The sequence below is a fragment of the Calonectris borealis genome, chromosome 7 (assembly GCF_964195595.1).
Source record: "Calonectris borealis chromosome 7, bCalBor7.hap1.2, whole genome shotgun sequence".
Classification (NCBI taxonomy): domain Eukaryota; kingdom Metazoa; phylum Chordata; class Aves; order Procellariiformes; family Procellariidae; genus Calonectris; species Calonectris borealis.
Genome location: NC_134318.1, coordinates 27,986,177 through 28,008,577, shown reverse-complemented (window position 1 = coordinate 28,008,577; position 22,401 = coordinate 27,986,177). Strand labels below are relative to the sequence as shown.

The 22,401-nt window shown below is 64.1% G+C and overlaps 2 protein-coding genes across 6 annotated transcripts; one reads left to right on the top strand and one right to left on the bottom strand.

Annotated features, from left to right (window-relative positions):
* Positions 1-9,319: 9,319 nt before the first annotated feature.
* On the bottom strand, positions 9,320-22,295 carry SLC25A28 (solute carrier family 25 member 28). Of its 5 annotated transcripts, XM_075154793.1 has the most exons (8): positions 22,030-22,295; positions 21,900-21,947; positions 21,487-21,633; positions 14,741-14,878; positions 12,793-13,021; positions 12,511-12,603; positions 11,866-11,922; positions 9,320-10,420 (listed from the first exon to the last, which is right to left on the bottom strand). In XM_075154793.1, exons 1-8 carry the CDS (start codon positions 22,264-22,266, stop codon positions 9,903-9,905), a joined length of 1,467 nt encoding a protein of 488 aa, XP_075010894.1. In that variant the 5' UTR covers positions 22,267-22,295; the 3' UTR covers positions 9,320-9,902. The 5 variants fall into 5 exon arrangements, with proteins under 5 accessions (XP_075010894.1, XP_075010895.1, XP_075010898.1 ...); XM_075154794.1 differs by lacking the exon at positions 12,511-12,603 and having other exon boundaries at positions 22,030-22,291; XM_075154797.1 differs by lacking the exons at positions 12,511-12,603; positions 14,741-14,878; positions 21,487-21,633; positions 21,900-21,947; positions 22,030-22,295 and adding exons at positions 12,213-12,223; positions 13,207-13,293 and having other exon boundaries at positions 11,866-11,936; positions 12,830-13,021.
* On the top strand, positions 14,761-21,206 carry ENTPD7 (ectonucleoside triphosphate diphosphohydrolase 7). The gene is made up of 10 exons (XM_075154791.1): positions 14,761-14,942; positions 15,055-15,205; positions 15,586-15,689; positions 15,763-15,819; positions 16,309-16,457; positions 16,541-16,707; positions 17,461-17,785; positions 17,890-17,975; positions 18,095-18,256; positions 18,422-21,206. The coding sequence occupies exons 1-10, from the start codon at positions 14,897-14,899 to the stop codon at positions 18,648-18,650; spliced, it is 1,476 nt and encodes a 491-aa protein (XP_075010892.1). The 5' UTR covers positions 14,761-14,896; the 3' UTR covers positions 18,651-21,206.
* Positions 22,296-22,401: the final 106 nt, after the last annotated feature.

Sequence of the window (22,401 nt, the reverse complement as noted above, 5' to 3'; positions counted from 1 at the left end):
GCGGCGGGCGGAGCGGCGCGGCGGGACGGGGCCGCCCGAGCTCGCAGCGAAGCGCCGCCGCCCCGCGGAGCCGCCGCGACGGCCGGGCGGGCCGGAGCCGATCGCGCCGCGCCAGCGGAGCAGCTTTGCTTGTAAAAAGCCGACGGCGGGGCCCGGGGGTGCCGCGGCCCCTCTATCTACTCTGTATCGGTTACTGCCAGCGCCAGCTCGCCGAGTCAGTCAATAAACCAGGTGCAATATCCGCCGCCCGCTCCTCCTTCGCCCAGCGGCCGGTGCCCGGCGGGGCCGCGGCCGGTGCCCGGCGGCGGGGCGGTCGCAGCGGCGTGCCCGCGGGGCAGGGCGGCCCGGCCGGCTTGTGAGCGTGCCAAGGGCGCTGAATGGGGCCGCGCAGCTCAGAGCCGGGCCCATTGTGGCCGCCGGGCCGGCGCTGAAAGGAGCCGCCGAGGAAGGTAGCGGGAATAGGCGCTTATTGGATTCGGGAACAAAAGGTGTGGCAGGGAGGCGAGGGACAAAGGGGCCCCGGCGCCGAGATTGACGGGCCGCTTTGCCCCCCACTGAGGCCCAGGCCCGGCGCTTTATGCGCGGGGGCTGCAGAAACGTGCTGGGTTTTGTTCCCCTTTCTGGGAGCGCAGGGGGAGAGGAGGGGGGTCCGCGGGCCGCTGATTAGGGCCGGCCGGGCCGGGCAGCCTGAATGCCGGGGCATTATTGCTACATGTTCAGCCATTTCGCTCGGCTGCAGGGGGAGGGGGCGGCCGAGGCCCCCGAGCCCCGCGGGACCGGCCGCGGGGTCGCCCCCCGCCCGCCCCATCCCGGGCCGTCCCGTCCCGCCGCCGCCGCCGCTGCGGAGCTCTCGGGGCGGTGTCGGCTCCGCCGCCGCGGCCGTGCCTCGGCCGTGCGGGCTCCGCAGAGCGCCGCCGCCGGGGCCGGAGCCGCGCTCGAGGAGGCCGGACACCCGCGGAGCCCCTTCTGTCTGGCCCCGGGCGGCAGCGGAGACCGGAGGCGCGGGGAGCTCTCCCGCACAGTGCCGCACGTCTCCCCAGCCGCGACGCTGGAGCTCCCGAGGATGTTTCCAGCGGAGCCTTTTCGGAGCCGCCGGGACGGACGCAGCCCAGGGGTTTGGTATGCCTCCCCCCTCGCCCAGCGATGCCCGCCGTGTCCGCCCCCTGCCCTCCCCGTGCGTGTCGTGTGACGGTCCCTCTGCCACGAGCAGAGGACCAGGTTTCGTAGCCTGCCATGACAGAAGCGGCAAGTAACGACTGTTCACGCTGCTAAACCCGGGTTTATGCTGCACATTTCCACCACACGAGCTGAACATGCACCCTTGGGGTTTGCTGTTTGAAAGGAACTGGATAAATTCTTTCCACTGCAGCACCATGGGGACAGAGCGGGCGACCAGCTGGCTCCGGCTCCCAGCCCAGCCTCAGCACGGCACCCCGGTGTCCCGTAAGCCACCCCGAGGCCGGCAGGCTTCGCGGGGCCAGCGCTGGGAGAGGATGCGGCACGCCCAGCCGATTGTTTGCTGGATGGCAGCAAGGTGTCGCGGGAGAGGAAGCCCAGGCCCCACTCTTGGCTTTCGGAGATGAGTGGTTAAGGCCCTGTGGTCTCGTGGGTAGAAACAGGATAGCCAAGAACAAAGATAGGTAATGCTCTCTCTTCGCAGCAGCAGTCAGGCTGGGGAGATTTGTCTCTGCCATAGGAAAGAGTTGCATTTTCCTCCATGTTCTGCCAGACTGTTGTCTGCAAAAATAGGAGACCAGTGTGAGTTCATGCTTCAGTGTGCAAGCCAGAGGAATCATAACCACAACACAAGCTCCTCCGAAATCAGGGTGTGTGAGAGAAGCTCCCAGCTTAGCACGTCCTCTCCAAGTATGTGGCAGCTGGTTAGAAATCCACTGCATCCCCAGCAGCACCCAGAGGCTCCAGCTGAGACCAGAGTCCTGGCGTGGGACACGCTGCCCATGTCCGTAGCCACAGTCTCTGGAGCATGAATGGTTAAGTAAAGTGAAGGGGCACACGGGGACCCCACGGCCGTGTTGCAAGACGCGATGCCAGGCAGTACCGGCATTATCAAGCACCAACAGTACCCAGCATTGCTGTAGGTGTGAGGTCGGTATTGTGCTCACCCCACTCATGTCTGGAGACACCCGTGTGTACTCGCTGGCCCCGCTCTCCCCATGCAGAGCTGGAGCAGCGCCCAGCTGGGGATGCTGAGAGGCCTGGCTGCAGGCCGATGTGGCATGGCGGTGGAAGTTTCTAGATGTCCACCATAGCGAGCTCCGTTCCTGGGACAGATCCCAGCTGTCCCACCAGCTCAGACTGGGGGGAGGGCAGGGGGTTAGTGGGAGGGACCCCTCTTGCCCAAAGCCCCCGAGCTGATGGGGAGGACGGAGCGGCACAAAGAGCCGGCGGTGCCGGAGGGCCCGGAGAAGGGCGGCGGAAGTGAAGCTTTCCAAAGAGGAGGAACAGCCGGCAGAGGCCGGTGGGAGGGAGATGGTGGGAGACTGCAGATTGGACGGGCTGCCCAGGGAGGGGAGACACAATGGAGGGAAGTTGCTGTGTGGCTGCGCTGGAGGCAGCGCCCGCCCGTGACGCACCCAGTCCCCTGCGCCCCGGAGCGAAGCGGGGTGCTGCCGGCGGGGTGAGAGGCGAGAGGCGCAGGGTGCTGGTGGAAATCCCTCTGGCATGGTCCCGCTGTGGCAGTGGCATGGCCGGAGGGACATCGGGGAGGGAAGGTTGGGGAGGGCCATGGTCAAGGGGCGGAGGGTGCATGTTGTTTCTTCCTGGTCAAACGGAAGAGTTTGGGACTGTTTGGGACTCAGCGAGGGAAGGTGCCGATTGATTTCAGATGGACGAGATTCTCTAAAACCATGCACTAATTTAAAGCAAAGGAGAGACTGGCACGGTGGCCAGGCTTTAACTACCGGGCCTCAGGCCCGCTCCGTGCACGAGCTCCAATTCTGTTTTTCATTCAGGTTTCCTGGCCAAGGAAGAGACCATGGGCAGAACTTGCCTCTGTCCAGCGGTTCCCAGGGAGGGTCTATCCAAACCCCAGTGGTAGCTGGTTTTCTGTGGCCTCTCTGTCATGCCCAGGATCGTGCGGTGGCAGTGCTGTTCCCTCTGCAGCACTGCAGATGTGCTCTGGTTTCCTTTCCTTCTCGACATCTTTTTCCATTCCTCCCTCCCCCCCGCTGCTGTCATCCCTCCCCCTCGCACCCTTCATCCTTCTTTCTTCACCACCCGCTTGCTGCCATCAGCCAGGAGCTCACCTGAGCACAGAGCGAGAAACTTGCTCCCAGCGAGGCCGGCCAGGCTGCCCTTGGACCTGGGCAGACCTCGCTGCGTTCTGGTCCCATCTTCTTCAACCCAGGCACAGCCACCTCCCGCTGCCTCGGGGCTGGGAGCCCAGGGACCCAGCTGCGTGCTGGGGTGGTGCCCGGCTCTTGTCCTTCTCTATTGGAGCCGGGTTGGAGCAGCAGCTGCTGCTCTGCAGCGCTTCCCACCACAGCTGCCCTGCGCCACGAGCTGGGAGCTGCCGAGGCTGCCTGGCTCTGCGGAGCCATCAGTGCTCGGTGGGCAGCCGGTGCCAGAGGTGCTGGAAGCTCCTCCTGGTAATGGCAATGCAGGGCTGTCGCACAAGCACTCTCCAGTGCCAAGAGAACTGTGGATCAAATTAAATTAAATTCAATTAAAATATCGGTACTTGTGCTGTGGAGCCTCTAGTGAGGGTTTCTCCCAGTACTTGCCTGCCAGCACGAGGGCCAGGGACCTGCCTCCCTTCCATGGATGAGTCCCTGATGGCCACAGACCCTCCCCAGTCCTCCAGCCTGTCCTGTGCATGACAAGAGGACTACACCTGACTAAGCGGGGTGGGGGCACTCACATGTTTTAGCTGTTCCTTATCTCCTCCCTGCACCGGTGAGACTGGGTAGAGTGCTGCTACGGGGGATTCAGGTGACCCGTCTGGAGAAGGGGACTGCATCTTCATCCCCTTCAGAGCAGAGCGCTGCTGAAGGCCAGAGCCACCCCTGGCCCTTGCCGGAGCCCTTCCAGCTGCGCTCGGCTGCTTTCCCCTGCCTGAGCAATAAAACCCACAGTCGCTTTCCCGGGGACGACCCTTTGCCGCGCCCGGGGCTGCTGCAGGCGGGTACTGCCGGGGCGACGGTGGTCCCCAGCTGCCGGCGGGGTGCTGGCTGGGAACCCCAGGTCCCCCGGGCTGCCAGCTGGGACACTGCTCCTGGGGCCTGTCCCCAAGCGAGATACGCCACCGCCATCTATCGGCAAGCACCCGGCGACAGGGAGCGACAGGTACCCCTCCGTCCCGGCCACCCCACGCCACAGGGATTCTGTCTGGTGTTGGCTTGGTTTGGGGGTGCCCGAGTGCCCCTGCAAGGCTTGGAGGGCTGCAGAGCAGGCGGGCAGGGCTGCCTTCCCCCGCTGGCATCGCGTCCCCGGTGCTAGGGACGGCAGTGGGACACGCTGGGCATCGGGAAGGCTGGGCTGGTTGCATTAGCTCTGGGCAGGCTGGTGTCTCCCCTCAGCTGAGCTCTGCGGGAGCTGGGGTCTCCCGACACATGCAGGAGCTTTGCTGCACCAGGCAACATCGCTGGGGCTTGTACACGCAGTGAAAGGAAAGCACCCACATGTACCCCCACTGCAGTGGGAGAGCTGGGGACAGGGCCAGTGTCCCCTCCCAGCCTCTAGCCACTGTGCAGTTCCCTTTCTAGTGAGCGATATTTTGCTCCCTGTGGTTTTTTAACTGAGCACAAGCATCCAGCACATCTTTGTGAGAGACCCAGTTCTGATTATCTTCTCCGTCCCAAAGCAGTCCAATTCACCCAACGCCAGGAGCCCTCCTCCAAAGCTCCCGATGCCCCGGCACTGCCCGCGGCCTCCAGCTACCATGCTCATAGTAATGTCCTTGCCCAAGGACGTTTTTGATGGTTGTGGTGTCCAGCACCGGGTGCCCATTACAGCTGTGTCCTCACCAGAGGGAGCTGTGTCCCTGCCGAAGGCATGGCCTAATTTTGGCCCAATTCCCTGCTCCCTCCCCTTTTTATAGCCCTTGGCAATGCTCCGGGTGACATACCGCCCAGGTCTAATGGGCACCCAAAGGTGCCGGTGACAGAGGAGAAGGCTGCTTGGGTTTGCATTTCTCCTGGCACCCACCTAGCCGTGCCAGGCACAGTCTGTGCCCTGCCAGGAGGCTCCTATGTCAGCCCCTGTGCCCTAAGTGCAGGGGGGGATTGCAGGCTTTCTCCAGGGCTAGCACGGCCGGCAGTGCCGTACCTGCAGGCCTGCTGGGCTGTGGGGATTAGGGCTGGAGCCCTCTATCTCCTGGAACAGCCCTTGCTTCATCTGCTTTTGAGACTGATCCCAGGGCAGGCTCTAGTGTCATGATGCATCTGAGCTGTCCCCACTGTCCTACCTGTGTGTCCATGGGAGAGTGACTCCTGTTGCCATCCCTGTGCCACCCCCACCCAGCCCAGGAGCTGCCGTCTCCCCAGTGCAACACGCCAGCTGCCCGCACCCCAGCTCCAGCCAGGCAGCATCTTCCCAGGGCCGCTTTGCAGCCCCTTGTTGGGGGACTTTGACACATAACCCTGCGCTACCAATATCTCCCCACCAAACCAGACGTGCTGAGAGCAGTCCTAGCCCAGCCCTGGGGGTTGCTTCCTCTGGAAGCCAAGAAAGCAGCCAAGAAAGCAGGTTTTCAGCCTTGGCTTTACCTTTCAGGTTATATTCCCTGCCTCCCTGCACCGTCGCGATGCTCGGCCGGAGCCAGGCAGGCTGGGAGCAACCCAGCCAGGGGTCGTCTCACAGCATTTTAACCCAGGCAGCAACGTGGGTCAGAAAAGGGTTTCCCAGGGCTCACCAGAGGCAATGTCTGCTCTGTGTCCAGGCAGCCCCGGCGCCCATGTTTACCACTGCTGTAAGGCCGTGGGGTCATGAGAACTTGTACGACTTTATTGGGGTCTGACAGAGCCCTGAGGAATCCCAGAGCCGGGGTGAGTTGGGGCTGGGGGGAGGCTGGGAGCCCACCTCTGCACTCCTGTGGGCTCCGGCCACCTCCTCCCATGGAGCAGGGCTGTCAGGCACCCGATGCAGAGAGGCTGGGAGCTGGGAAAGCTCGGGGTAGCCCAGGGCACGGACAGAGGAGGGGAGGGATGTGGTTTGGCAGGGCAGTGCCCATGCCCCTCCTGCCTGCCCCCGAGCTGGGCTGGCAACGGTCCCTGCGGGCTGGGACCCAGCACCCTGCGTGGGGTCCTCAAGGCAGAGGCAGGTCGGGAGCCCACTGGCCCCTGGCCAAAGGTACAGGGCAGACACGCTGGAGGGGTGTCCCCTTCTTGCTCTGGGGGAGATAACCCTCCCCAACTCCCCTCCAGCAGGAATAAGCAACTTGGCCCCCAGCCCTGCCCTTAACCTGCAGGAGTGCAGGCATCTCCAGTTACCCCAGGAAGGCGGCCGGGCGCTCCTGAGTTGCTCCTGGCATGGCAAACTCAGGCTGCCTGAAATAGCTTGGGCTCATGCCACGGCAGAGCTGTGGCAGCCCCGGATCTATCATCCAGAGCGGGCAAGGCTGGCAGTGCTGCCCGGCTCTGCCTGCTCAGGGGCCTGCAGAGCTCACTCCCACCCGAGACCCCCCCGCACTGGGCACCAGCAGCAGGACAGGGCTTAAGGAGCAGTTGGGCACGGGAAGGCAAGGCAGCAAATCCCTGCCCGCACTGGATGTGGCTGGGGATCCTGCAGGGAGGCGAAAGGAAAAGGGGTTGTCTCCAAAACTCTGCCAGGCTGAGCGTGGCTTCCTTGCTGGAAAGCCAAAAATAGTCTCTTTACTCAGAAGAGGCTGTAGGAGGGATCTCACCCAAAGTGCAGCCAAATACCTAGGAGGCTGTAGGACAGACCCGGAGCAGGGTGGCTTCGCAGAGGCGTTATCATACCTTGGAAAGGCAGCAGCTGTGGCTGAACCAGCCAATAACCCCATTACCTCTGGGCATCTCATCACGCCAAAGGCGCCAGAGGGACCAGGCCAGCTGGCGAGGGAACACCGCACCCCAGCAGAGCTGGGGAGCAGCCACGTGCCGTCATGGCCACGCTTGGTCTGTGGCAGAGGTTCAGTTCAGGGGATGGAGACAGCAGCAGGACAGGGGGGTTTTTCCAGTCTTTTGTGGCCTGGCCGAAGGCACAAGGAATATCTGGAAACCCCCTGGGCGGCTCTGCCATCCCTGCGGCACCAGATCCCTCACAGGCAATGCCGTCCTCTGCAGGGCTGCTGCCTGCACTGGGCAATGCTGGGTGCTGCTGCTGGGTAAGCTGGCAGAGCGCTGGGAGAGCAGAAAGGCCATGCCCCTGCCAGGGGAGCGCTCAGGCCAATTGCTCACATGGCAGCATCTCTGTACTGGGCTGACTTACCATCTCCCCATTCCCAGGGGTCTCGCTCCCTCCCTCAGCACTTCTGTGGGCAGTTATTCCTGGAAACATCCTGGAGTCACCTTCAATCATGCCTTCGCCCGCTGACATTTATAGAGCTTCTTCCAGCGGCTGATGGATTTAATAGTGTGAATCTCTCCCCAGCCCCAGCTCATGTTTATGCCTTTCCCTCCACGGGGTCTCTCATTGCCCCGGCGTGTGGTGAGAGCTAAAGGCGAAGCTGCAGCTCTGCTGCCAACAGCTTTTGGCTTCTGGACAGGGAGACCCGTCCTGGCAGAGCCCAGCTGTACCCGTCTTCCGTCTAATGCCCTGCCCGCCAAGCTAATCCTCCCCTGGTCTCTCCCAGCCATTTCTGCTTCTCGGATTTCTCCCTCTTGGGTGGAGGAGCCGCAGGGCTGCCAAATCTTGCAATACTCAGGCTGTTTCTTAAAGCCCCAGCTCCTGAAATGGTGGGAAAACTGGAGGCCCCCGCCTTCTGGTGGCTTTTGTTTCTTTAAGGAGTTTCTTGTCCTCCTGCTTGTGCAGAAAAAGTCGGGACCAGGAGCCTGCAGCCCACGCCAGGAAGCACAGGATGGGCACACAACCCAGGCGGACCCAGGCTGCGGAGCAGTGGCTGTGGCTGCTCTGTGCCCAGGGACACCCACACCTGCTGGGCAGCCATTGACAATCCCACTGGGGGTCACTCAGCATCCGTGACCCACCCTCAGGAACCAGGGACAAGAGAGATGCTTAGGTGGAGAAAGGTGGAGCCGGGGCTGGAATGGGGCTTAGGCAGGGTGTCGAGCACCCAGCCCTGCAGTATGGGGGTCCCTGCCCTCCAGCCCCTCAGCAGTGCTGGGGCCCGATGCCTCTGAGGACTGCGCATCCCCCCTGCTCAGCCAGCAGCCCTTCCAGCTGCAGGAAACCCCCTCTTTCCCCTCACCACAGCCCACCCCAGTAGCCCACTGTGCAGGCCAGGCCAGGCCGGCGGATCCTCCGGAGTAGCCCCGAGCCGACCCAGATGCTTGCCGGCAGCACATACCACGGCTGTGAATGCATTTCCTCCAGGGAGTTATTTTGGGCATGGCACCATGGGACAGATGCCACTCCTGCAGGCGCTATGGGAGCGTCCTGCGGGAGCCAGGTGTCACCCCCATGGGCACCCGGCTCGAGGAACCCAGCGCTCTGCTCTGGGAAGGGCAGCGCAACTAGGCGATGCTTTGGTGCTCAGCATACGACCTGTTGAGGCTGGCTCCAGGTCTAGAGCTGGGTGGGACCCTAAAAGAAGGTGGTATCAAGAAGCTATCAAATGGTAAAAAATTAAGCTATTCTATTAATTATCATTAGATTAGACAAAATATTAGCATTTTGAGCAAGTGTGTTGATAAGAGTTTCAAGATGCCCAGCAAGACACAAACTAGTTTAATTACTCAAAATGAGGAGGCAGAAGCCCTGCTGAGCCCCAAATCTCCTGTGTGAAGTGCACAAAGCCCTCCGGCCTCACCCAGTGTCGAAATTCCTGTGGTTTTCCCAGCACACACAACCCAGAGCCCTCCTGCCATTGCCTCCATTTGGAGTGGTCTGGAGGAATCCTGAGGACGCCAGGTCAGACTGGGGGTGCAGGACTGCCTGGCCGAGGAGCATAAACCTCAGCTTCTCCTTTGGGGTCACAGCCCATGCCAGCAGCAGGCGATGGGCTGGGCCACGAGCCAAAGGGGATGGCGACCACCCTCCTCCCTGCACGTTGCCAGGGTGGCCGGGCCAGGCAGGCCCCCTCCTCCCACCACCACCACCCCCAGGCCCCACTTCCCTTCCTCTCTGGCACCCATCAAAAAAGCTCAGCAGCGGGCACAGTCAGAAAGGCGCGGTGCCGGGAGCTGGGCCATGTGGGAGTAAGAAGGGGACATGAGGATAGAGCAGAACTGTTTTTATTGGAGGTGTCAAGAGCAGGAACAATAACAAACCTACAGGCTCCCCTCCTCAAGTGCCATCCTCCCCCCCCACCACTGGGGCAGTCAGCATCACGTGTGCGTGCTACGAGACAACGGCAAGGCTTACACTTCGCTTCAGCCAAAAGCCAGACAAAGCCCCCAGCATCCCAGGCAGCGCTGCCGCCCCCTCCTTGGTGACTGCGAGCTCAGCTTGGCCCTGCCAGAGGCAGGGCAGGACATTCCCCTTCCCCTCCGAGGAGGGGCTAGCTTTGCGTGAGAGGAGGTTTTTGTTAAGGGAAGGACAGGAGCACAGCTCCACCGAAGTGCCAGGGGACATGACCTGGGCTGCAGCTCCCAGCGGAACATCTCGGAGGACCCTGGGAGAGAGCAAGTCGTGCAGGCTGAGCAGAGCTGCAGCAGCCACAGGCAAGAAATGGCATCGCTAAGCCCCAAAGGGCTTTGCTGCCCCCTCTCTTCAACACAAACCAAACCGAAAGGGAGAGGGGTCAGAAGACAAACCAGGAGGGGAGGTGGAGCAGGTCTGGAACGGCGTTCGGCTCTGGCTCACTTCCCAGCCCGCCGCTCCTCCTGGCGCTTGGTGAGGATGTATTTGAAGAACTCGTACACAGACCAGGCGATCGCCGTTGAGGGCATCTGATAAATGACTCTCGCCTGGACCCCTCTGAAGTAGGCGGTCACGCCGCCCACTTGGTACACCGTCCTGAAGGCATTGGCCATGCCTGTGATGTGTCCGCTGATGTTGGAGCTCAAGGCCAGGGACTCCTGGGTGTTGAGCAGTGTTTTGCAAACGTCCAAAGGCGTAGTGGCAGCGGCAGCAACAGCCCCTGCGCAGGCTCCGGAGACCACGTGGGAGCCTGGGTTGTACTGTCTGTGGGGGTTGAGCTGCTCTTGCAAGAACTCGTAGGTCATGAAGTGAATGGCTTGGAAGGGGATGTTCATGGTGAGCTGGGTGGTGTAGCTGCGGTAGAAAGCTCCGGCCCCTTCGTTGCGCCACACAGCCCGCACACAGTCCGTCACACGCTGGTAAGGCGAGTTGTACATCTGCATCCTCTGTTTGACCACTTGGGACGGACGGCGGCAGCCAGCAGCAGCAGCCAGGACCCAGGCATGGAGGGGAAGAGGAGAGAGAAAGGGTAAGCACGAAGCCGGGCTTCCTGCGAGCGCCCAGAGTTTAGTCACACTGGCTTAAGAGCTAATGACAGACAACTCGGACCAGCAGTGCCCTGTGTGTCCCCAGGCAGGACTGCAGCCATTTAGATCTGCTGAGGCGTCACCGTCACACACACATCACCACCGGCAAACACCACAGCTGCCGCAGCCCCAGGGAACATCCCGATAGCCAGGCGCTTATGCTCCAGATTCACCCTCGCTCCCAAGCGACCGACGTCTCCCCATCCACCTCTGCAGAGCTACCGCGCAGTCAGGAGAACCCCCTCTGCATCTATTCTCTTATTTTCCAGACAGCTCTCGATCTGGATGAGCCTGTCCCTCCCCAGCCGCCCCCGTTGCAGCCCAGAATAACCACAGCACATCGCAGAGCCCACCAGCCAGGCATCGTTAGCGGCCGCTGCCAAAACACAGCCGCTCCGGGGCAAGAACCAAACGCCAACCCCCCCCTCCCCAACACATCCAAGAGCGGGGTAGGGGAGCTGAGCACAGCCTGTCGCTGTCCTGCCTGCCCCTATCTCAGTGTGACCACAAGAAGCTAAAAACGATGTGAATATAAACTACTACAGTCGTGGTAAGAAGACGAGCTCCAGGGAAGGAACGGCGACGGCCCGGCCACACAGCTGCCTGCTCCTCAGGGTCCCAGCCAGGCAGCGGGCAGGCAGGAGCCTTGCTGGGCCCAGATCAGCTGGAGCCTGCACTGTCACGAGCCCTCCAGTTTTAAGAGGAAAAAATACGTTCATGACTGGCCTTTCCTCGTTATTCCTTCTTCTCCCACCACATTCACAGACTTTAATTACAAACTCCCTCCGCCTTTTTCACACATACCAGGCTCCACAAAATCAGTATCTTCCAGACATTTCACAACACAAGATCTCCCTTCCCCTGACTTCTCTAGCATGCCTTTTGTACCCCATTCTTTTAATTTTCTTCCTGAACACAGGCCCAGAACCGTACCGCATCTTCCCAAGATGTCACCGCAGCAATGCCAATTTCCACACACTTGGAATGACTTCAGCAGTACGGATCGCATCTCTCTTGCCTTCTCTCCTGCTCCAGGTAACTGTCACAAGCCAAACCCTTGGGCAAAAGGCTGGTGCCCTCCCGGCTCCTCCTAGGCTGGGGTTTGCTGTGCTCCCCAGAATTAACCTCTTCTATCCACCCCCTCTGTAACGGGCAGCCACCGGGCTCCCTAACCAGAGCCGCAGCCACTGGCCCCCAAAGGATCCTTGCGGTCGGGTAAGCAACGAGGACAGCACCCTCCCTGCCCCAGAGGGGACCCGAGCGGCCAGGGCAGCCCCCGATCCTCCCCTCCCCGGCAGGCCAGGACTATCGTTACCTTCGGCAGGGTTCATGGCTGCATCGTGGAGCAAGGTTGCTACACACCCGGCTGCACCTGCAAAACAAGAACTGCCACATGTAAGGGGGGGGAGGCGAGGGACCCCGGGGCTCCACCACCGCCCCGAGTCCCCCGCCAAGGCATGGGAGGAGGCCCCTGGAAGAGGGCGAGATCCGAATGCAGCCTCCGTCTCCCCTCCAAGCGCCGGGCCGGTCCTCAGCAGTTCCCACCCAGAGAGAGCTCAAGAAAGAGGGAGAGGATCATGACAGGCTCTCAAGTGCTGTGGGTTCACCGGGACTCACTCAGGGACAGGCCGATGCCACCAGGTGACAGGGGGCCCAGCGGACCGCGAGTGTCCCTGCGCCCCACAGCGAAGGAGAAACCCAACGTGCGTGCCTGTCACGGGCGGCACGTGTCCTGCTCTCCCCTCGGCCCCACGCCTTCCCCACCGTGGCTGCTTGTCGAGATGAGTAACAGGCACCATGGCGAGATGGGCTCCGAAACCACGCGGCGCTCCTGGAGCGAGCGCCAGCACCGACCCACGGGGTCGCAGCCGGTCCTGGCTCATCTGTGGGCAGCTCCCGTCCACCGGCATCCTCTGAGCCAGGGCCAGTGCTGGCCACTAACCTGTTTCAAGCCAGGTACCTGGGAGCGGCTCCAGCAGGCGCAGGACCGGCGCTTCCCCCTGCTCGGCACCGCGCCGGCGTGGCACCGCAGCACCGCGCAGCCGGCTGGCGGCTGGAGAGAGCACAGGGCTTTAGGACATCCGTGGCACCCCGGCCCCTACGGCCGAGCGGGACGGGACCAGAGCTCCCTACGGCCACACTCGGCCTCTCCCCGCCCCGCTCCCCACCCCAGCGTGGCGGGGGGGCGGCCCCCGGTAGCCCCCGGCCCCCGTGGCCCCCCGCGGGGGGTCGGGAGCAGTACCGTTGGCCACATGGCTATTGCCCCCCGCGTGGATAACGTCGCTCAGCGTCTTTTTTAACTTTTCGTAGCAGGCGAAGTAGAGGGCGTGGGCCGGGCCGGCGCCGGTGGCGGTGATGTTCATGCCCCGCATGGGCCGCCAGAGGCCCTCGGTGCGGGCGATGCGCCACAGGGCCTCCAGCACGTTCCGGTAGCGGGCGGCGGGCTCCGGCCGCAGGCTCTGCATCCGCGTCTGGAACACAAGGCCCGGGCGGGCGGCCCGTCACCCCCGCGGGCCCGGCGGGGCCTGGCCGAGGCAGTTCCCGCCGCCGCGGCCGCCGGGACACCCCCCGCCTCAATCCCCGGCAGGCCCCGGTTCGCCCCGCCGCCCCCTTCCCCGCCGCGCCCCCGCCCCCGCCCCGCCGCCGGTGCCGGCACCTTGACGCAGTCGACGGGGTACATCACGCAGTGCTCCATGACGCCCGCCACGGCGCCCGCCAGCATGTGCGTGGAGACGGCAGCGCCCTGCGGCAGCGCCTCGTAGTCGGGGGCGGGCGGGGATCGCGGCTCGGGGCCCCGCGCCGCCTCGGGCCCGCCCGGGCCGGCACCGGGACCCGGCCCCGCCTCCGCCTCCGCACCTCCCCGCCGCGCCCGGCCCGCGCCGCCGCCGCCGCCGCCGCCGCCCATCAGCAGCAGCAGGACGCGGCCCGACTCCGCGCCGCCCCGCGCGCCGGGGCTCGCGCCCGCCCCCGCGCCCGCCCCCAGCTCCATGGCGCCGCCGCCGCCACCGCCGCCGCCGCCCCGGCCCCGCGCCGCGCCGCCCCGCCCCCCAGCTCCCGCTCCGCCCCGCCCCGCCGCGCCCATTGGCCGCCGCCGCCCGTCGCCCGCCCCCGCCGCGCGCCCACTGGCTCGGCCCACCGCCCGCCACCCCCGCGCGCCGCGCTGATTGGCCGCCGCCGCCGCGACTCGGACGCCGCCACTGGCCGGCCGCTCCCTCCGGCGCGGTCGGGCGCGCTGCCCGTTGGCCGCCGGGACTCCCCGCCCCGCCGTCCCGCGCAGCCCATTGGGTGTCTCAACTTCGCGCCCCGCCCCGCCGCGCAGCCCATTGGGCGGCGAGCTCGCGACCTTTGGCCCGCCCGCTGTTCCTCTCCGCGGGGCCAGAGAGGCGCCATTGGCCGCCTCGCCCGCCACTCCGACTCTCGGCGCGTGTTGTTTATTTGGGCGCCTCGGATTGGCTGGTTGCTGGCGGCGACGGCCCGCGGCGGGCGGGCCGCGCCCCAAGCCCGCGCTGCGATAGGGCGCGCGGGAGGAAGTCTCCGGGTGACGACGCCCGGCGAAGGTCGGACGCAGGAGCAAGGGCGAAGCCAGGCGCGGCCCTCGGCCGCCTGGGGGCGCCGCCCCGCCCCGATCCGATTGGTCGCCGGGCCGAGTGGGCGCGGCTCCGCCGGGGGGCGGTGGGGCCGATTGGGCTCCGCGGCCGCAGGGGGCGGAGCGCCGCCCGGCGGGGCTCGGCTGCGGAGGCCCCTATTGGCCGCGCCGGGGGCGCCTGGTGACGTGGCCGCCGGTGCCGGCGGCGGGTGCCGGCAGCGGGGCGATGCGCGGGCGGGCGGCGGCGGGCGCACATGGCCAGGTGAGCGGGGCCGGGCCGGGGGGCCGGGGCCGGACCGGGCCCGGTCCGGTGCTGAGCTGTGGCTTCTGCCCGCAGGATCGGCGTTTCCTGCCCGTCGTGGCGCTCGGCGGGACCCTGCCCGTGCCCGGGGCCGCGGCAGCGCCCGGTGGCGCTGGGGCTGGCCCTCGCCGTGGGGCTGCTGCTGCTGCTGGCGGCCGCTGCCCCCCGCCGCTGGGCCGCGCCGCCCCGCGCCGCCCGGCGCGACGAGAGGTGAGCGGGGACGGGGACTGCCGGGGACCGGGGCTCGCCGTTGCCCGCCGGTGCTGAGGCGCCCTGTGCCCTCCCTCCCCGGGCCCCAGGTACCTGGCGCGGGTGGAGGAGCTGACAGCCACCGACACCGAGGACTCGGCCCTCAATTACGGGGTGGTCGTCGACTGCGGGAGCAGCGGGTCCCGGGTCTTCGTCTACTTCTGGCCGCCGCACAACGGGAACCCCCACGACCTGCTGGACATCAAGCAGATGAGAGACCGGAGCAGCCGCCCCGTCGTCAAGAAAATTAAACCAGGTCGGTGCCGCCCCTCTCCGCCTCCGGCCCCGAGGCCCCCGCACACGGGGCGGGTAGGGCTGCTGCTGCCCGCGGCGGGGCTGGCTGGCTCACAGCTCCCTTCCCCGGGCAGGCATCTCCGTGGCGGCGGCAGCCCCGGAGCAAGCTACGCCCTACCTGCGCCCTCTGCTTCGGTTCGCGGCAGCCCACGTCCCGGCTCAGAAGCACAAGGAAACTCCGCTTTACATCCTGTGCACGGCAGGCATGCGGCTGCTGCCCGAGGGGTGAGTTCGTCGGCCCCTGTCGGGGGGAGCCGGGACCCGCTGGGATCCCTCAGCCGCAAGGAGGGGGAAGAGAACTACCTCGTCTTGAGCCTTGTGGGAGAATTAGGAATCCTGGGGTGGATTTGAGAAAGAAGCAAGCAGCGAGGGCTGCAGAAGGAGGGTTCGAGCGCACTGGGAGGGAGGTGAGAGGAGGCACTTTGAAGTCTCGAACGAACAGATCTAGTTTCTGATCTCCAAAGCACGCTGAGTGCAGCAGCAGGGCTCGTGGGGCTGGACGTGGCATGTATTGCAGCAGGATTCCTGCTGTCTCTTGTGCTCCTGGAAAGGAGCATCGCTGGTGAAAGTCCCTTAGCATCTGTCCCTCTCCTGTGTCCCTGCAGGCAGCAAGCTGCAATCCTGGAGGACTTGGTGAGAAACGTGCCCCTGGAGTTTGATTTCCTCTTCTCCAAATCACATGCAGAAGTGATTTCAGGGAAACAGGAAGGTAGGAGCTGCCGCGAAGCACTGCTTGGTTCCCTTTAGTATATTGCCGTAATGACCCTTTCTGTCTCGTGCAGGTGTCTATGCTTGGATCGGCATCAACTTTGTCCTGGGCCGGTTTGATCACGAGGACGGTGAGTCTGGCTGCTTATAGAGCAGCTGGGAGGGTGTGAGCAGAGCCCTGCTGGAGCTCGCCCCAGCACTGGAGCTAAGAGCAAGCTCTGGAGTGGGCAGTGTCTGCCCCTCTGGCCAGGCAATGCCTGACCCCAGCCATGTGTGTGAAACTCTCCTGGACCTGGGACCTGCAGGGGCACCTGCCCCAGTCACAGGAACAAGTCCCTGTGCGAGGGGGACACCTGCAGCATTTTGGGAGAAGAACCAGGGAGAGAGGGTTTGTAGTAGTGTTCCTGTAGTGGCTTCCAGCGGTGGATGCTTTGGGGGAACCTACAAAGCCAGGGGGTGGCCAGCCCCGAGTGCCAGGAGCTGCTGCCCTGCAAGTGATCCTCGGGGGCTGCTTGCAGGGGTGGTGGAGCCCCTCGAGGCTGCTCTGGGGGGTAATGGTGGAAGGGAGGAGATGCCACCCCAGGCCCTGCCCCTCACTGACACGCTGCTGTGGGTTTCAGAGGAGGATGCGGTCGTCACTGTAGCGCTGGGGGACCAGGGAGAGTCCCTGGTTCGGAAACGAACGGTTGGGATCCTAGACATGGGGGGTGCCTCCCTGCAGATCGCCTACGAAGTGCCCGACTCTGGAGCCTTCTCCTCCCCGCAGCAGGTGTGTATCTGGCCAGCCGGCCCTGAGAGCAGCCCCTGCCTTCCCTGGGTCACTGCTGATCACGGACCTCTCTGCGTCCCCAGGAGGAGGCTGCTAAGAGCTTACTGGCGGAATTCAACCTGGGCTGCGACGTGCAGCACACTGGCCATGTGTACCGCGTCTACGTCAACACCTTCCTGGGCTTCGGGGGCAATTTTGCCCGGCAGCGCTACGAGGAGCTTGTGCTGAACCAGACCTCTGTGCACAACCGGTATTGCTGCCTCGCCTAGCGGGTGCCCCTGCTGGGGCATTGCGAAATGGGGTGCTAGTTCCTTCACCCTGCCCTCTCCCCGTTGGATCTCCCCCAAGAGCCGCCCGTGGAGATAACAGCTCCCAGAGCCACGCTGGCAGCAGCAGATGCCCGGGCTGGCACAGTGCACAGGCGCTGCCCTTCTCCGAGCCTGGCAGGTGTTATCAGTGACGCAGCTCCCTGCCTTCCTCCTCCCTTCATGGCAGGCTGCGGGGAGGCCGCTCTGGCAGCTTTCGGCTTTTCTTGCTCCGACTTTCCCTCCTTCTCCAGCACCGATTCACTCAGCACATCTTTCCATCGCATCCCCACCTCGAGCTCTCTGTCTCCTGTCTCCCCTTCCCAGAGCGCTACGTGAAGCTGTCGCCAGAGGCGGAGAGGCTTGGTGCCCAGGTACTCCTGTGCCGGGAGCAAACCCTGCCTCCAGATCCCCCGGGGCTCTGCAGGGGTGCGGATCCCCGCGAGCTGGGTGGGGTGGCCGTGCCTTGTCGCACCCCGCAGGCAGTCAGGGCACGTAGCCGCAGGTCAGCGTGACAGATCTGGCGAGTTTGGCTTCAGCAGGAGGTGGCAGGGTGGGCGCCAGCACCACCGGGTACAAGGGGGCACAGCCTGGTCTGGCACGGGGGGTATCCGGATGCGGGGCAGCACTAGACCAGGCTTTTTGGGGTGGTACAGGACCCCTGTACAATTGCCTTTCCTTCCTGGCCTGTTTTCCAGCCTGCATAGCCAGCAGACAGGGCTGAACCCCGAGACGCCCTTCCTGGACCCCTGCCTGCCCGTGGGGCTGGAGGACACGGTGGCCAGGGGCAGCCAAACCCTGTACGTGCGGGGGCGAGGGGACTGGCCGGCCTGCGCAGAGCTGCTGCAGCCCCTCCTGGCCGGGCCCAACAGCAGCCAGGCCTCCCTGGCGGGGGCCTACAAAGCACCCATCGACTTTGGCAACAGCGAGTTTTACGGCTTCTCTGAGTTTTTTTACTGCACCGAGGACGTGCTGCGCCTGGGGGGCCGCTACAGTGCCCCCACCTTCACCTCCGCTGCCCAGGTGGGTGCTGCCCCAGCCCAGGGGCCAGGGAGCCGCCGTTCCCAGGGCTGGGAGGGAGTGGGGGCCGTTTCTCGGCTCTGAGCCCCGACCTCTCTGTCCCCCAGGAGTACTGCAGCCAGCGATGGGAGGTGCTGACCCAACGCTTCCGTGGTGGCCTCTACTCGGCGCATGCCGACCAGCACCGGCTGAAGTAAGCAGCTTTGCTGGGGGGTCCCATGGCTGGACCTCCTCAGGGGGCTTTTGCTGGGGTGAGGGACCGTGGTGTGGGGCGTAGCGTCGGGCTGATGCTCTCGCGTGCCGTGCCTGCAGGTATCAGTGCTTCAAATCAGCCTGGATGTACCAAGTCCTTCACCAGGGCTTCCACTTCCCCCTGGACTACCCCAGCCTGCGCACGGCCCAGCTGGTGTACGACCGGGAGGTGCAGTGGACGCTGGGAGCCATCCTCTACAAGACGCGGTTTCTGCCACTCAGGTACCATTGGCTCGCTGATGGCATCGCTCCGGGAAGGGTGGCTGGGGAGGAGCAGGAGTTACCGCACTGGGCGAGGGCTCTGCTGCCCCGGCAAGGGGAGCAGCAGCACAGGACCCTGGTAGTACCCCATAGCATCTCATGGCCAGTCCTGACTCCTCTCCGCAGGGATCTCCGGCAGGAGAGCATCCGGCAAGCACATGTCTCCTGGCTGCGCCTCTCTTTTGTCTACAACCACTATCTCTTCTTTGCCTGCATCCTGGTCGTAGCGCTGGCCATAGTCCTCTACCTCCTGCGGCTGCGCCGCATCCACCGCCGGCAGCTGCGCTCGGCCCAGCTCACCCTGCTCTGGCTGGACAAGGTGGTGGTGCCGCCGGGCCAGGGAAACGGGCCATGACACCAGTGCTAACCACCGTCCAGTTGTACCAGCAGAACCAGGACTGGTTGACAGCCTGGGCTCCGAGGGCTTGGACTCTTTCTTAAAGACCATCTCAACTGCACTCCATCATCTCCACATCAGAACCAGAACCTGTGGGCTGAGGCAGCTACAGACACCGGAGCTTTCTTCTCCACCTCGCCCAGTCCTAATCTTTGCATTCCTTGGCCTCTGGCCTTTGTCTCCCTACACGGTGTAGAGCAAAGTCCTCTGCTGCCAGCGGGCTCAAGGCTGCAGCCCTGGCAGATCCCTCAGAGAAGCAGTACACTGTCACCGAGGCGGCCGACCCAGGGCTGTGGCCTGAAGCACCAGGCCACCCCATGACTCAGTCACCGGTTTGCAGAGCAATCTGGTGAGGTGCTACAGCTCATCACCTGGGGTGGCCTTTCTGCAGTCCCTTACAAGCCCACGGGCTGGAGAACAGCAGTCGCCAGCAAAGTCACTACAGGAACCAAGTGAGCCACGAGCTCCACCGAGCTGCTCTGCGCAGCCCAGCCCCTCTCAGAGCATTCCTTAAGAGGTATCCTGCTCTTTGCCATGTCTTCCCTTCCCAGGACAATCCTCCCGCGGTCCTAGCCAGCGCCCCAGGCTCAGCACTGAGGGCTCAGGGATTGGTTCCTAAGGCACCACCAAAGCGGGCTGCGCTTCCTTTCACACATTCCCTCCTGGGGATTCCCTCCATTCCCATTCCTGCCCCGTGGTGTCCCACACGTTAATCAGGCACTAGCACCAGGACCAGTGGTTCTCTCCTGTGGGTGCAGGCTGGGCCTGCCCACAGGCAAACCACCTCACTCCAGCCCAGCTCACTGCCCCAGGGCAGGTCTGAGCTGTGGCTGTGCGCACAGGCACAAGCCTTCCTCCCCTGGGGCTGGAGCCCCCAAACGACCCAATGAAGTTTGTCACTTTTTACTTGAACTCAGCTGTTCCCATTCCTGTAGCAATAAACAAACCCCTTGAGCCATCCAGCACTGGTCTTGTTTTCTAGCGAGCACCTCCCCAGCAGTGACGGCTCCTGGCTGGTGGCATGACGTGGGGCCAGCGCACATCTGCACAGCGTTGCTTTGTGCCACTGCAGTGGGACGACGGGGTTGCTTTCTTGCCAGCAGATTCTCTGCGATTCCAGCAGACGGACACCTGAGCTCAACTCCCGAGCTGGTAGCAGCAAGGGAAGCTCTGATCCAAACTGAACTGTTGTGATCCTTGGAGACAGCATCCTTTGCTGCCCCCCTCTCTCCTAAGACAAGGAAGTTGAGCCTGCCCACTCAGCCCCTGGAAGATGTTGCTCCCTGCTTTTTACCTTTTGGCCCACCACAGCCTGCGAAAGAGGCCATTAAACTTCTCCAGCTGCTGCACAGCCACAGGGATGGCTCCAGCACAGCTGCCTACCACCAGACAGGCCGGGCAGGTACCAATTCTCCTTCTAGCACATGCTGTTGCCTACCTGTGACCCTGGTCCCACAGGACAAGTGCACAGGTGGCATCAAGGATAAAACTTTCCATGCACCAGTATGCTGCCAACCTCCTGCTCAACAGCTGAGGATCCCAGCCTTGTTCTCATGGTGCAAGAGCAGGGTTGGGGGGAAGGGAAGAAGTCTGAATAAAGCCAAGACTGTTCCTCAGCCTCAAAGCAGCAAGTGACTCTGCCTCCAGCATCACTTACTAGAAAAAGGATTTATTTCCACAAAGGATTTATTTCCACAACACAAATTTAACAAACACAGACAAATAAATAAATACAGATAAATTATCTGATAAATAAGGGGAAATCTGAACCACAATGGCCTACTCAGTTCTTCTTTGAACCTGGACACAAGTTGGGGTGGTGGTGGTACCTAGACACTACAGCACCCTCACTCCTGAGGCGGGAAGAGACACAGCACCCCTTTGATCCCTCCAGCAGGCTGGCAAGCAGCAGAAGCCCCTGCCCTGCACCCCAGCACCTCCCTCATCACACCCAAGGGGGTCCACATGCTCCTCCAGGGTCAGCCCTCCCTTCTCACACCCACAGCCAGAATCTGTCTTAGCAAGGACCACCCTCACCGCAGGGGACTGACCATACAACCATACAGAGGATGCTACGGGCTCCTGCTTTCTCACCCAGAGGGCCAGCCGGTGCCTGGAATGACCAGGGATATGGTAATTAGTTGGGCAGCTTGGGCTACGAGCAGGGATTTCACTCGGGGGGCTAGGGCTGAGCGCACTGGAGGGAGGAGGGCGAACACTGCAGGGACAGGATCCGCTGGCACTACACACAGATCTCTCTCAGGACGGTGCTCAGTGTCAGCGACTGCAGCACTCTGCCAGCTGAGGGGATCTCTCCCTGGTAGCGTGGCTGCTCCCAGGGCCGGGCTTACTAGGCCCTGGTCCCAGGCAGGGGTGCTGCCTGCCATGCTCAGGGGCCCAGCCATCATTGGTCCAGGTTGCAGTGCTCAGAGTGCGCTGGGGCAGCGGGTCCAGCCTCTGTCCCAACACCTCTGGGGACTGCCTGGTACAGGAGGGTAGAGGCTGGAACAGCAGCAAGAGCTGAAGGAGGGAGAAAGGAGAAGTTAGCACCTAAGTGCACTCACGAGGGAGCCCCCACAAATCTAGAGAACCACAGACTCAGGAGGAAGTGCTTGGTTTGCTCAGGCCCAGTGCAGAGCCAGCAGCCCCACACTGAGACCAGCTCACCACAGCCACAATGCACAGAAGCCAAAGCATTTCCCACCCAGCAAGAACCAGGCTGCAGCTCCCTCCCCAGCCACACACAGGCAGGCACGTGGGGACATTTCTGCCACCCAGCCCTCTGCCCACTCACGGTGACAATTTTGGTGGGGGGTCTCTGTTCAGGCGCCAGCTCCCGGGGACTGCTCACTCCCAGAGGAAGCGCACGTACCAGATGGTCTCGTTCTTCAGCTGCGGCCCGAACAGGGGGTTGGCCTGGGCCAGGATGGCGATGAGCCAGCTGCAAAGGGACCCAACCTGCCGTCAGCCCCAGTAGCGTGCGGACAGAGACCAGCGTCCCGGCACGCCGCTGCCTCAGTGGGCTGGCAGGGGGACTGGTGCCCCGGGGGGGTGAAGTGCCCAGGAGGGAGGCAGGCCGCAGCCCGGGGGCTGTCCCGTTCATCCACGGGCAGGAGGCTGGGCAGCAGCCACCGAGCCCGGTGAAGCCACACGGAGGATGGGGGAGGTGGGGGGCGGAGGTATCGGGGCCCGGTCCGCAATACTCACAAGAGGTAGCAGCACACAGCGGTGGTGACAAGCATCGTGATGATCACCCTGCGGAGACACCGGCGTTAGGACGGGGAGGCCCGCTCCCGGACCGCCCCGCCCCCGGTATCCCTCCGAGGCCCTCACTCACCCGCGGTTCGGCCCCTTGGGCACGAACCAGGGGGCGGCGATGCCCACGAGGCCCCAGAAGGCGGAGAAGAGGACGAGCGGCAGCGCGAAGCTGTGCGCCGTCATGGCCGCTCCGCACCGACAGACAGATCGCCGCCGCCGTCGCCGCCGCCGCACCGGATGCCGCTCTGCCACTGCCGCTCGCGGCGCCCAATCCACGGGCGGAGCGCGGCGCGCTGACGCCACCGCCGCCTTCCATTGGCGGAGACGCGAGTCCGGGCGTACGGCGGGCTGACGCCAGGGGGCGCCAACTGGAGCCCGCCCGCCCTCCCCTCACCTCCCTTCCCCGCCGCGGCGGCGCGGCTCGGCCCCCCGCGCCCGCTGCAGCCGCTCC